This window comes from Oryza brachyantha, chromosome 3 (assembly GCF_000231095.2).
Source record: "Oryza brachyantha chromosome 3, ObraRS2, whole genome shotgun sequence".
NCBI classification, from domain to species: Eukaryota; Viridiplantae; Streptophyta; class Magnoliopsida; order Poales; family Poaceae; genus Oryza; species Oryza brachyantha.
In genome coordinates, this window is record NC_023165.2 from 21032780 (window position 1) to 21047342 (window position 14563).

At 40.5% G+C, this 14563-nt stretch overlaps 3 protein-coding genes across 6 annotated transcripts; 2 read left to right on the top strand and 1 right to left on the bottom strand.

Moving 5' to 3' along the window:
• Positions 1-800: 800 nt before the first annotated feature.
• Positions 801-6204, bottom strand: LOC102699484 (membrin-11-like). 2 transcript variants are annotated; one of them, XR_005811479.1, is made up of 5 exons: positions 5791-6204; positions 1819-1939; positions 1581-1730; positions 1186-1479; positions 801-1099 (listed from the first exon to the last, which is right to left on the bottom strand). XR_005811479.1 is itself a non-coding variant. In XM_040522856.1 (4 exons), exons 1-4 carry the CDS (start codon positions 6081-6083, stop codon positions 1318-1320), a joined length of 726 nt encoding a protein of 241 aa, XP_040378790.1. In that variant the 5' UTR covers positions 6084-6204; the 3' UTR covers positions 803-1317. The 2 variants fall into 2 exon arrangements, 1 of the variants encoding a protein (XP_040378790.1); XM_040522856.1 differs by having other exon boundaries at positions 803-1479.
• Positions 6205-6762: 558 nt separating this feature from the next.
• Positions 6763-10685, top strand: LOC102705709 (co-chaperone protein p23-2). Of its 3 annotated transcripts, XM_015834991.2 has the most exons (8): positions 6763-6909; positions 8017-8197; positions 8612-8768; positions 9449-9483; positions 9590-9644; positions 9922-9948; positions 10165-10325; positions 10469-10685. In XM_015834991.2, the coding sequence occupies exons 1-7, from the start codon at positions 6905-6907 to the stop codon at positions 10305-10307; spliced, it is 603 nt and encodes a 200-aa protein (XP_015690477.1). In that variant the 5' UTR covers positions 6763-6904; the 3' UTR covers positions 10308-10325; positions 10469-10685. The 3 variants fall into 3 exon arrangements, with proteins under 3 accessions (XP_015690477.1, XP_015690476.1, XP_006651649.1); XM_015834990.1 differs by lacking the exon at positions 10469-10685 and having other exon boundaries at positions 10165-10462; XM_006651586.3 differs by lacking the exon at positions 10469-10685 and having other exon boundaries at positions 9922-10253.
• Positions 10686-12742: 2057 nt separating this feature from the next.
• On the top strand, positions 12743-13562 carry LOC102699944 (dehydrin HIRD11). Its single transcript, XM_006650302.3, has 2 exons — positions 12743-13215; positions 13341-13562. Exon 1 carries the CDS (start codon positions 12851-12853, stop codon positions 13154-13156), a length of 306 nt encoding a protein of 101 aa, XP_006650365.1. The 5' UTR covers positions 12743-12850; the 3' UTR covers positions 13157-13215; positions 13341-13562.
• Positions 13563-14563: the final 1001 nt, after the last annotated feature.

The window sequence follows — 14563 nt, forward strand, 5'->3', positions numbered from 1 at the left end:
TAAATAATAAGAAAACAGTAAAAACCTGTTTGGTTTCTTTCTGTTTGTTTCGAGAGACTAAATGGTGACATAATGAGCAGCTAAAGTTGGTACTTTTTATGCAAATAGAGACTTAGGCCGTGATGGATAAGTTAACTTATCCTCGATAGGGAAAATGTAGTAATAGATTAATATATGATTAATTAATTATTAATTATTAAAAAATATAAAATAAATTAATATGATTTTTTAAAACAACTTTCCTATAAAAAATCTTTGCAAAAAATACGATGTTTAACGATTCGAGAAGCGTGCGCACAAAAAAACGAGAGAAGATAAGTTAACTAACAGTGGCTGCCAAACGCGGCCTTCGTCCCTTTAGTCCCAAATAAATACCTCCAATGAAACTTATTTTAGCATCTCAAATAGAGACTTATTAGTCCCTCCTATTTAAGATTTTACGGACTAAAAGTGACTAATAAATAGGGACTAAACGTGAACCGGCGGTGCAGGTTACGCTATAATAGCCCGATCGTTCTTAGTTTTTTCTTTCCATATTTGTATGCATGTTTCTCAGCCGGTTAAGCGGCTTATTTTTAGAAAGTTTCAATATAAATATATATCATCTCACAATTTTATAGTTGTTGATTTCATTCTTTATCGTATTAAATAACTATCAAAAAGTCATATAATCTTTTATCAAGAGAAACAATACAATCCAGCGTGCGATTATTTGTTTGTCGCTCAACTTGCTCATATAATTGAGGCATACTTGCTACAAGAACGAAACATGTATTTTTTTTATGTATTGGTTACACAAAATAGAGAAAAGACTTGCTACGAGAATGGAATATGCATTTTTGTGTATTAGTTACTCCGTAGTACATAAAAGAGGGAAAAGGAAAGGAATATCATTAAGCATATGCTTGTACAGAATGAACTAGAAGCCGCAGACAGTAAACATTCTAGCAGTACCAATATACATGTAGAGTGTATATATGCACAGACCATAGGGTACACACTTGTACAGAATTGTAGTGATATACTACTTTGCTGTGCATAGGAAAAAAAAAAGAATTTGACCCGCTTAGACACAGTGGCATACTGACATGCCGTGAACCTGCGTTCAACCAGAAAATGAACTACAGTATTATGGTCCCTTCGCATAGGAAAGTTAGAAAACGCTCTGGTAAGACTAGTAGTTACCCATCAGAGTTGATCGTAAAGAAATGGGGCCAGCGGGAACCATTCTCTTGCCATTCAGTTGTTCATCTATCCTTATGGGCCTATGGGCCTGTCTCAACTCCCAAACACAAATGTTTTTCCGACACTGCAGCACTAATGCGTCCACCGCCAAAACACAAACATCACCACCACTGTGATTATCATACCGGCATATGCAATCCACTTGTCCACACGATGCCGCTTCTCAATAAGCTTCAAAACAGAATTTGATAGACCAACAGTATTCAGAATGTCCAAGGCTTTCCTTTGAGCACTCTGCAATGCAGGGAAAATAAGAGTATTAACAAGCAGAAATAATTAAAGCACGAAAAGCTAAGAAAATTGATCATGCCAGTTAAAACTGATGTTTGCATTACCTTTAGACGATCCCTCTGGTCAGCATACTTGTGAAGGATAGCTACGCCTGTTTCATATGCTTCATCAAGCATTCGAGAGGAGGCACGAGCTGATTGCATTGCCTGGGCTTCATCGTCAAATATCCTAAGGACATGGGAAGACTCACCATTCTGCAGCGGTAACTTCCAACTATTTAATCAAGCAATGAAATATCATGCAAAAAAGAAACTTCTAGTGTTTTTTTGAATGGATTCTTACAGCTCTCTCAAATAACTCTGCCCTTTCTTTTGCTTCTAGAACCCTCTTCTTTTGCCGCAAAGAGTGCCTGTCAAGGGTTTCCTTCAGCGAATCAACCTCTTCAGACAGCTGCTCCACTTTTCTGTCAGGATAACACAAAAACACAAAACACTGTCATGAGTTTGAAATAATAAGCCTAATGCCCTGTTTCGAGATAGTATTAACAGTTGCACAATCTCCAGGATTTCTATATGCAACAAGAAAACCAGCACTCATATAACGCATGTGCTTGCACATTTTTTCGATACACAGAGCATAAAATGTCAGTCTACATCAGACACCTTGAAAGCATAATGCAAGAAACTAAATTCTTTAAGGAATCAAATGTCAGACCGAGACTTCCATCTGGAACATATAACCTCCTGATGAAAACAATGTTTCTGATGAAGCTCCCAATTAGTGTGTCAGCACAAACAATTAAGGCAACCCTGTTACGGACTAGCCATCTAGGCTCCCATTGTTTCGTTTTTGGGTTAATTGGATTCATGCCATTATAATTTTAACGGTTTTGAAATATGCCATTACTATTCATCTATTTGTATATATACCATTACAATTTAACATATATTTTAGATGTACCACTATTTGCCCATTCAACACTCTGGGAAATTTTTTTAGACTAAACTACCCTCTTCTTCTTCCTTCATCCCCTTCTCTCCCCATCCCCCAAGCTCCCACGCTCTTCCTCCACGCCGGCGACCAGGCGAGCCGCGAGCGGAGGCGGTGGCCAGGAGCGACGGCGTGGGTTTGGGCAGGGAGTGAGTGTCCTCAAATATCCCCATTCCCGGCAGAGGCACGGCCCTTCATGCCTCTGATATTCATGGGTTCGTGGCCGGTGATTACGAGCGGCCCAGTGGTTATGCGACTCAGCTCATGGTAGCCACCGACAACAACGCTGAGCTAGCCATCTGCCTCACCATCAAGGGCGTCGAGGACGTTATCAACCACCAGTTCGCCTTCGAGCTCTCCACCCAACCGATACCATGTACCTCGTTGTCAAATCCAAGAAAGAGAAGAGTGGATCAATTCCATTGGATAATCCATCGTTCAACACTCCCACTCCCTACCCACCCATCCAGTGGCTGAGCCCCTGAAGAACTCGATCTTGGGTAGATGAGAGGGGAGAGAAGGGGACGGAGGAAGAAGAGGGCAATTTGGCAAAAAAAAATTCCAATGGACGAATAGTGGCATATTTAGAATACATGTTAAATTATAATGGCATATATACAAATAAATGAATAGTAATGGCATATTTCGAAATCGTCAAAATTATAATGGCACGGATCCAATTAACCGTTCGTTTTTTGGAGAAAAAACGAACGGCTTATTTGCAAACAAAAAATAATTTACGGTAAAACTTTTACATACATGTTTATAAGAATTCAAAGGCAAATACTGTAAAATAAACTGCGATGGAAGAACCAAAAAAATCAACTCCAACATTAAGTTTTAAAATTCAAATTTTGGTTTATAAGTAGTTGCAAAAGCAAAACGATGGGAGCCTAGAATTGTTTTATAGGCTTTAAAATATCAATGTTATAACAGTTTTATTTATACAGAATAGATAAATTAAATATAACAGATCTTCACAAAACAAAGAAATATGAACCAACAGGGCAAGCTAGTTGAACAATCTAAAAGGTGAAAGGGCAGAACAATATCGTCTAGACCGACCAAAAGAATAAAGTGCAATTGTACATCCAATAGGCCTCACTTCAGAGCTGACACACCACCAGTTCTGTTCATTTGGCCCGTGGTTTAGACCCTCACCGGTTCTGTTCATTGGGTAAGGGGTTAGCCCAGGATCACAGCCTAATCCCCACAGGTTCAGTTCATTTGGTCAGGGGTTATAGCCTAATACCCACTTGCTCATTTCATTCAGGCAGGAGTTTGTAGGATGCCAGTCGGGACATGGGCTGCCAAACAGGCCTGGGTGATGTACTGATGATTATGGCCAGAAATTCCATATTTACCAGAAACATAAAAAGTGAGTTTCCGAACTAATCTGCGGCGATAACACAAGGAATTAACAAAGAAAAAAGTTCCTTGAACCTTGATGCTACAATGAACATGTAGCATGAATGAGAAAAAATATGAGAAATTGCAATCTGAAAGATTTAAAAGAAATGTTTTACCGATAAGCACAAGTGCACAACAAAGAAATAATAACCCGATGATCAAGTATGGTGCAAGAACTACAAGATGATCCTACATTGGTGAAGAAAAGATTGCTCTCATATAACACAAGTTCAAGGTCTGGTACTCTAGGAGCACTATGTGTAATAAAAATTCAAGGATGCAAAATTATAGCATTCCAGTTGCACTAGGAAGGTAAAATACAAGTTTGAAAGCTAATAAATTTGATCAAATTGAAGACTAGACTAGAAATTTAAAATTTCTACTTACTAAGTTGTCCATATCGGTCCTAGTTTAGTTCCCAAAAAAAAGTTTCCCAAAAACATTACATTGAATCTTTGAACACCTAAATGAAGCATTGAACATAGATGAAATAAAAAAACTAATTTCACAGTTATCGCAAAACGAATCTTTTGAGCATAATTAGTGCATGATTAGCCATAAGTGCTACCGTAACTCACATGTGCTAATAACAGATTAATTAGGCTCAAAAGATTCGTCTAGTGGTTTCCAGGCGAACTATGAAATTCGTTTTTTCATTGGTATCCGAAACCCTCTTCTGACATCCGATTAAACATCCGATGACATCTCATCCAAAAATTTTTGCAAACTAAACAAGGAAATTCTTGTAATCTTGAGCTTAATTGCCTAATACAAAACATGAGATTCAAACAATCAAAGTATTTACGTTTGCTATTTTGCTGGCTAATTTATAAAGTACTAATCACTAAAGAAGTAATATTCTAGGACTGACAGAATTAGCATTAAGTACAGCTCAAGTAAAATGCTATCATGCAACTGACCTTCTCAACTAACCTTTTTTTTGTGGTTTGTTTACATAGGTAGTAAACTAGTGTCTACTTTCACAATGGGGCATTAATCCTTCAGCTCGAAATCCCTCTTCTATAAGAAAATAAAGTTGCAAATGCAAGATTATTAGCTAGCATGTGCTCGTTAGCTGGTAGCTTCAATCAAAGTACTCTATTAATGCTTATTATTGTCCTCTTTGCCTCTATCAATCATCACAATGCATATGGTCCAATTTGAAAAGGACTATTTTGTAGCAATATTTTTTTTGCCAATACTATAATGTATTTGAATCTTATTCAAGCAACAGACAGAACTGGAGATATCGCCCAACAACAGCGGGCTCTAGCCATGCCATTAACCTCACCATTCAATTCCTTACCAAATATATGATTATTCAAACAAGTCAAAGAACGAAATGTATGGAAAACAACTGATAATGGAAGCTAAACAAACAACTATCATTCGAAACAACAACTAAACCAAATAAACAATGAATAGGTTTAATGCTAATCATGCCATCGAAGTATTACCCCCCCACGCACATTGATTGAACAACTTAAGTTCTATCTCAGAAGAGTGCGTCTCCAGACGACCATGTAGTATAACCTTAGCAGCACATACCAACAGTTTCCATAGAATTTGCACAAAAGCAAGATAGCAAGCTAAACTACGTATGTTCCAACAAACAATGGAACAAACAAGCAGCACAGTACATAACACAAATTAAACTTCTACTTCTGAGATCGCCATAACCATCAGACATTCAAGTTAGTAAGGAAACAACCCATTAGCAAATTTGTCATCATCTTCACCCGCAAAATTGCCTACGGAAAATCGCACTTCACAATAATGATACGGGAATATTGTGATTTGCGCCAGCGCCACACAAACAGTCCAAGCATCGGACGATCTCTCCGACCTCAATGTCAATTCACCCGTCCATGCCCCAAAAAGAGTTAGGGATTTAAGGCTGTCCTTAGTCCTTACCTCTTCCAGAGATCGCGCTGGCCCTTGGCGGGGATGGATCGCCAGAGCCGGTCCATCTGCGCGCAAAGGCCCTGGATCTGGGCCACCTCCCGTCGCACCTCCTCAGCAGCGGCCGAATCCCCCATCCCGCCGCCGCCCCCGACGAGCGGCGCGGAGGGGTAGGAGGACGAGGTGGGGGCCGACGCCAGGCGCTCGACGCGGGCCACGCCGTCCCTGGCCGAGAGCAGCAGCCGCCGCGCGCTCTGGTACATCTCGGACAGCGTCGCGCCGCCGCCGCCGCCGGAGAAATCCATCGCCGCGGTGGTCGGACTTGTGGCGAACTCGCGATCGAGGACAGGAGGAACAATTTCTTCTCTTATTTTTTTTTCGAATTTTGGATTTCTTTTTGTTCTTTTTGGCGATGGGAAGGTGGGAAGCTTGGAACTAGATACCGGCAGGTGGGGCCACGGGCTAACCTCGTGACGTGGATGCGGCACGTGGAGGACCGTGGCTGGTCGAGCGTTTGACTGGACCCACCACCATGTGGGCCCCACGTAAAGAAGCTGCCTTCCACTCGAAGGCTCCAGCGGCTGGATCGCCTTCCCGCTGCGAAGGCGTACTCCATCCCTGAAGGCGTATTTCTCTCGGAGTAGTACTACCTAGCTGATAAATCTTAATATTTTTACCGTAGGAACTTTTTGGTCACGCCACCAATATTAGCGTAACGAAACGGCTCGTCACGCCATGCATGTTGACCAGGCTGTATGGCATCGTTGTATTGTCACGTCACCAACACTGGCGTAGCCAAAAAGTTCAGTTTTAGAATAATTTTGCCTCATGGTTTAGTAATAAAATTACTTGCTAAAAAGATTTATTTATTAAAAAATTATCACTAGCTGACGAAGATTTGCTGAAAGTGCAGGGGTATTTCCGGAAATTTTGTCCCTCAAATAAAGCTGCAACAGCAAGCGAGGGTGGAAAAACACTAGTGATCCTGCCGCCGCTGCACTCTCTTCCCTCATCGTCCTGCGGCTCTTCGCTGCACTCGCCTCGCTTTCCCCACCACCGCCACCAATCGGCACCAAAGCCCTAGTCCTCGAGGACCCGCTCCCTCCTCCGGCGCCGCCATTCCGCCATGAGGTATCCCCGTCCGTCCCTCCCTTCACCATGTTGCTGGGTTTTTGGTGGGTTTTTCTCTTTTCTTTGTTTGCACTTTTGCCCAATGGGAGGCGGTTTCTTGGGTTGCTGAGAAACTGCGATGTTGCCGCTGCTTCCTAGGATCTGAAATCGATAGAGGTATTCCTGAATTGGTGGGATGGTCTGGTTCGTGGGCACTGCGAATGTTAGGGCGTTAGGTTTAATATATGGTGCACGTAATTCGATCGGATGCTGAACTGGTTGTAGGATCAGATGGGAGTTTATGGACTGCCCAATCTTTCTTATTTGGTGTAATATGTCTAACAACAATGCAGAAACCTGTTCTTTTTATCTTTTTTAAAAATAAAGGTTTGCGGATTACGAAAATGTGGATATGCAATTATTGAGTATAAACCAAAATTAGCGGTTTGTTATACTTTTTATGGTGCTTAGTTTCTGGAATAATAAACAGGACGACCATTCTCGTTCATGATTATTAAGACTGTTGTCCTGCAATTTACTAGTAGTAAATTGATGTCTACTGTTACATTGGAAGCAAGTGAAACATGCCGACATCTGTCAAACAAGATGGTCTAACAACATGCTAATAGGATATGCATTTGGCAATTAGTAACTCGTACCATACTACAATTAGCATGCATTTGCCTACCACATTGCGTTTGAGTAGTAGCCCTTACTGTTTTTGTCCTTTGTGATATAAGCTGATAGCTTGGGAAGAAGTATTGGAGTTGGCAGGATAAGTGTATTGTCATAAATTGACTATGGCAGTGTTTGATTCTAAGTTATTGCGTTAGTTATGCTTTTGCCTTTTCTTTTTAGACACTAGTTCATTATGTTTATATATCTATCACATTTACTCTTATCCCTAGTTCTATTCAGTCCTATCAGCATCCAGTAACCTGTATGTAGAGATTTTGATCCCATTTAATATTAGTATTCTAATGATGTATAAAGGGAATAAGATAGAACTGTTACTGGCATGCCTTCTCTGGCCTTCTTTTCATTTCTCTACTGTATACCTGCAACTGACAAACTTTGGATTGATTTATGTGTTATGGCACAACATGATGCATTTTCAATGGTATGCAGTCGTCAACCAGAGGTTCTGTGGGCTCAACGCTCTGAGAAGATTTACTTGACTATTTCACTGCCAGATGCTAAAGATGTTGTGTTGAAGACTGAACCTCAGGGCCTCTTTAGCTTCTCAGCTGTTGCTAACGGGGAGCCTTTTAACTTCACTTTGGAGTTGTTTGATTCCGTACTGCCAGAGGTAATTTCATGTGGATTTCAATTTGAGGTTGCATTCACTTTCTACTTTTGGATTGATCTTGCATGGATGAACTTAAAATGCTAATGAGATGATTATATATGTAGTATTTAACGTGTTGGCTGTTGTTTGTTCTTTAATATAGCACATTTCATTTGTACAAAAGCAGGAAACCACACATTGTTCGTTGAATATGGCTTCTACACTGTATGTGGAGGCATTCACTATCACTCATGTTGTAAACTGTAGAACTATTGTAAACAAAATAAAGAAGCTGAGCAAACAAATAAATGAAGTGAATCACATTTTTGTGGAGCTGCTAACTGATGATGTTAACTTCCCAGGCAATATTGATGACATACATTATCAATCTCATTTTGAATTTTTGGCTAACTGTGATTTTTGCTTTGTATACAGGGAAGTAAAACAAAGACAAAGATGGGCTTGCGAAACATAATCTGTTCTATCCAGAAAGAAAAGAAAGGTTGGTGGAAGCGTCTCCTGAAGTCAGAAGATAAGCATCCATATATCAAAGTTGACTGGAACAAATGGTGCGACGAGGATGAAGAGTCTGGTATGTGCTAATGATATGCATACACAACTGCAAAATTTTTTATTCTACAAACATGTGGAGTCTATGAGAAATAAAGAATTGTAAAAGGAAAGTCAAAAGAGGCAACTTAGCAAGTTATGTTGACATAAAGGATTCTGTAATAGCAAGGGCCTTGGCTTCAGTTTGTTCTCATGCAAATGCACCCTCACTCCGAATTGGTCACAGAGTATATTGATTTTAAAATAAGCTCCTCCTGTATATCGTTTTGGTTGCACATTTTTTTATGTTTCTAATAAGGTTCTTTTATGTTTCAGTAATCTGGATTGTTTTATTAATGTTGTACTTTTAAAAATAAGCTCCTCCTGTAGAGTTTGTCATATTTGTACTTTGGAGAACTAACCATTGAGCGTGAAGGTCAAGAGCATAATATTTACACTTTCATGGGTTGTGAATCTTGTGATGTATTTTGTGGCAAGCATTTTTTCTGAGAAATTGAGTTGTTGTGCGTTTTTTGTTAAATATGCTGGTTAAATGCTCTGCAGTCTTGTCATGAAGCCTTCTAGTGCAAAATACTGCTCTGCTTTTATTTCAGTTTACTTGTTCAATGGAAGTTTCAGATTTATTCACTTTATCTGCATTTTGGATCCTACTGCCGCATTGTTTGGCCTTTCTAGTTGCATCTAACACACTGTTCATTACAGATGCACCAGCGGATTCAGACGATGACTTTGATGAGGTTGGACTTATGAGCTATTACCAAGCTTCTCTGTCTTCTTTTTTGGAGTTCAGATCTAATGCTTTGGTTAGTGGTGGTGCTCATTGCTCTCTTCGCACTGTTGCAGGGAAATGACAGAGAGGAAAGTGATGGTGATGATGATGATGATGATGGAATGCTTTGTGAGTGCTACTCTTGCTTGCATAGCACTATTTTTTTTTATGGTGTTTTTTTAGGGGGGGAGTCATCAGAATTCTGAATTAGACCTTATATGTTCCTACGAGTAATGGCTGATCATTAGTACATTAGTATCGACGCACATGCTTCTGAATTTCATCTGCTCATACTTGCATAAATTAAACTAACAAACGTTTTTAGCAACACCTTCCTAGTCTTTTATCTTTATTTCAAGTTGCCACACGTCAATCTGTCCCCTAATTCATCTCAATTTGTTTGCAGATCTCCCTGACCTTGAAAAGCTAAGAGGCAAGTGATTAGCCAGCTTTGATGAAGGCAGTAGACTTTCAGTAACAAGTGACTGTTGACGTGACAAAAGTAGACTTGTCTTTTGGAGTAGTTGGTAGTTTCGCTAAACATCTGCTAGCACCAGACTGTCGGCATGATTTGCTTTCGATACCCTCTTTATCATACTGATTAGTCTTTGGTGACACTACTGATCCTGGGCTGTTAATGTAATAGCAGGGGGGTACGTGTTGTTTACTACCGCTAGTGAACGACCTATGGCTAGCATGACAACTGACAAATTGACGATGCAGCAGCTAGGATGTTATGCTGCTATGGATTCTGAGCACCTTCTCTCAGTTTCATGTCTGTTTTTTTGTTGAGATCAAGCTTCTCGTATGGTATGAAGCTTGACTGCTTGAGAGTACCATCAAAATCTATGTTGCTCGTACTAGCGTATTGTCATCTTGGTTATGACATGCGCACAGGATTTGTCCAAGAACTTTTATGGATCTGAAAAATTATTTTCTTCCTTCTTCTGAAGGGGGTAAATCGTGCTACACGACGATGGATGGTGCGCGACACAGTGCATGTGCAGCCAACATGCCAATGAGATCATATCGTGCAATGCATGTCAACATTGCATCAGATTCCATGGTTCAATTATTGTCAAAAATGTCAAGGCAATGGAAGATGACGGGCCGCCTTACTTTGAATGGTAGCCACGTCTGGATGTTCTGCTGCTCATTGGTGCTTGGTGAGGAATTGGGTGCCATTTTTTGGCTCTTTTTTTTGAAAAATCTGAACAATATATTTACAAACAAAAAATAATTATGAATAAATTTTATATATTTGTTCTTAAAGATCTAAAACCAAAGGTTATTAAATAAACTATGATAAAAAACTATAAAGTTAATTCTAAATTTAATATCAAAAAATAGAATTTTGGATTCTAAATTTAATATAAAAAATTAGAAATTTGGCTTATAAGCAGAAGCGAAAAGATACGAGGTACATTTTTCAACGCCAATTAGGCCGAGCCACTTAATTTGGGATTAACAGGTAAATCGATCTTAACAAAAAAAATCTTGAGGCCAACCAAACATAGAAAACTTGAGGCCAACCGCTAAGAAGGCGATCGATCCCACCTTAACATTAACTATTCATTAGTTCAACGTGAGAGCGAGAAGACGGGATCATTAGGACACGTATAAAGGTACCTATTAGCTGACTTTCTCAATCGCCACGTAAGTAAATTTGGTGACGTGGAGAAAAGAGAAAGAAGGAGAGAGAAAAGTTGTTGTCATGCATGGCAACGGCTTAGAGCCGACTCTTAGCATTTATTAAAGAAAACTTTTTTGCATGAGAATGTATAAAAAGGAAATAGCTTAATAAAAAATATTTTATTGCATTAATGAAGAGATCACACCTGACTCTACTTTTGTACGTATCATTTTAAAATAGACTTTTATTACTGACGTGGTCTGAGATAGAGCCTACAGTGAGCTCTACGGTTGAACATGCCCTTAAGAATTTTGGATGGGTTTAAAATTTGCAGTTTATAAGATTGAGAGACAGAAAAGAATGGATAAGTACAAGTGTACGATCGACGGACGGTGGCACCGACCGCGGGGAAAGGTGACCAAGCCATGTGCGCGGAGGCAGAGGTACACATATAGGAGGGATTGCCCAGTCACTCGTTCGAAGAATTTTCGAAGCTATAATTCATCTATTATGATCATATATCATACGCACAACTTCTCCACTTAAAATTAGATATTCACATTAATCAATACTAACAAAATCAACTATAAAATTTAAGTTCGAAATTCAATTGTGCGAATGTGTTTAGGGCATATTTGTTTTCCATAAACTTTTTACTCTCTGTCACATCGAATGTTTGGACACTAATTATAAGTATTAAATATAGATTATTAATAAAAATCACCCTGTAATCTGGACTATTTCGCGAAACGAATCTATTGAGTCTAATTAGTCTATGATTAGCAAATATGATGCTATAGTAAACATTTGCTAATCGTGGCTTAATTAGACTTAAAAAATTTGTCTAATAAAATAGCTTTTATTTATGCAATTAATTTTATTATCCGTCTATATTTAATAATTTTAATTAATATCAAAGAATCTCTCGTCCAAACAGCCAATTAAACATTCTGGCGCCGGCTCAGAGGATGCGCGCGACGTGAGTGAGCGAGGCCCCGCCACACGTGGCCGGCACGCCTCCCCGCAAGGCGCGGCGCTGGTACCGCGGCTTGTGTTCTCTGCTTCCGCCCAGCCAGCCACCGCGCGCCGCGTGTGCCGACAACGCCGTCGAAATCTACGCGGCGCGCCTCGCCGGCCCCTCCTTTGCCGACTTCTCCACGGCGCTCGCACCGACGCCACACCAAGTGGACACTGTGGAGACCGGAAAATAATCGACCAAGAGGGGAAAAAAGAAAAAAAAAAACAGTACCACTGCGGCTCCCATCGTCTCCTTTAATTAAAAACAGATATATATATATATATATATGATAATGCTATAGAATAAACAACGATAAAATCATAAATTAGCTCTAAATTAGAATCTAAAATTTAAATCTAACTTTTGCAGTATATTTCATGTTATTACGTGCATTTTTCTCTTTTGTAGCGAAACGGCTAGTGCGTTACACTTACACGGGGTGCACGAACCCATGCATTGCCCTCCCCAATCCGTCTCCTTTTTTAGCCTGATCTTTCCCTTCTTATCCGATGAGCCTTCCGTTTCTCCAGGCCACGGACCACACGCGCCCCTCTATAAATACCGGCGGCGACGAGCCCGGCAAGATCACCCACAGCTAGCAATCGCATCAACTCTCATTACAAAAATCCACACTCCATTTTCCTCTGAGATCGTAGAGAAGAAAGCAGGAGAGAGGCACCGGCCATGGCGGGCATCATCCACAAGATCGAGGAGAAGCTCCACATGGGCGGCGGCGGCGAGAAGGAGGAGCACAAGAAGGCGGAGGAGCACAAGAAGGCCGAGGAGAGCAGCAAGAAGAAGGACGGGGAGCACAAGGAGGGCGTGATGGAGAAGATCAAGGACAAGATCACCGGCGACCACGCCGGCGACGGCGGCGAGAGCAAGGACAAGAAGGAGAAGAAGGACAAGAAGAAGAAGAAGAAGGAGAAGAAGAAGGACGGCGACGGCGAGCACGACGGCCACAGCAGCAGCAGCAGCGACAGCGACTGAGCCCTGTCGGCCGGCCGGCCACCCCGCCGGCGCCGTGCGCCCGTGCATGCATGACGCAGGTGCGCAAGAATAAAGATTCTTTCTTTGTCATGTTCTTTTCTTGCTTTGCTTTGTTAATTCCTTATTAGGATCTGAAAATTTTCGCGTGGCTGTGACATGATCATGATGCGTAATTTTTTTGCAGATGATGCTGCAGATGATTGGAGGAGTGCGTAGCAGGGATAATTAGTATCTGTGGGATTAGGCAGTGATCTGTCTCATGCATGTTTGTGTGCTTGGATTGCAGAAGAACAGGCAACGGTTTGCCTTGTGATGTACTGCTAATAATGGCTGCACGGTGCTTTGTAATAATAACGTTAATTATTCTGAAAGTGATGTGTATTGGCGTATTCACTGTGGTGCTTCAGATTCCTATGCCTCTTCGATTTGCTTGGCTTATTGTGATCTGTCTGCTGAGTTGAACACTTGGAAGAAAATGGGGCCTGAGCTCAGAGATGAACAACGCCTGATTTTTTTTTCCATGAAGCTTTCCTAACTCAAAAACTAGATCTCATTTCTTTATTATGGGCCCATGTCTGCTCTATCCGATAGGATCAATTATTCTCTCTCTAAGAAAGGAGAGGATCGGACGGATTGATTACCACTTTCACTTTCACTCTTCCTATTTTATATTTTGGTATGAAGAAAGTACTTTATTATTCAGCCTCGTTATTTAGCTTATACTGTAATAAATATGAAAAAACTGGCATATTAATAAATTAAAATGATTTTTGAGTAAAATGCTCTTATCGCTCTGAAAACAAACACTCTATACTGAATCACTATAGAAAAATATAGAACTAAACTATAAAATTGAGCACTAAAATTTAGATTTTGGATCATGCTTACGACGAGGCCCGAATTAGTCGATTGCAGGTTGCTGTCAAAGCACTGTATGGAATCCGATTCCGTGACAACCATGGGTCTATTTAGAGAGTTTTAGATTCTGAGAAGCAGCTGCTTGGTAGCCAGTTTCTAAGAATTTGAAAAAACTCCTAAACCTAATTTTAGAATCTGTAGCTACAGATTCTTAGGAGCTGTGAACCGAACAATAACTGCAAGATGGTGGTGGTGGAGGGAGTGATGCTGTGATCTCGACTCCACCCACGATTAGGCCTGCTAATGGGTTGGATGGAAATGGGTTAAATGGGTTGGTTTTAATTTAGATTGTTCGGTTAGAGTAATAATATTAGCAGTTCATTAGAGTAATAATATTTTGTAGGTGGATTTGGATTGGATTATAATTCACTGGCTTACCCACGATAGGACGGCCCAAATTGAATCAGGCCGAGAGACGATAGGAGATGGACAACTCGAATGGGCCGGGCCCACACACGTCCCAACAAATCCCGTCTGGGCCCATTCTAA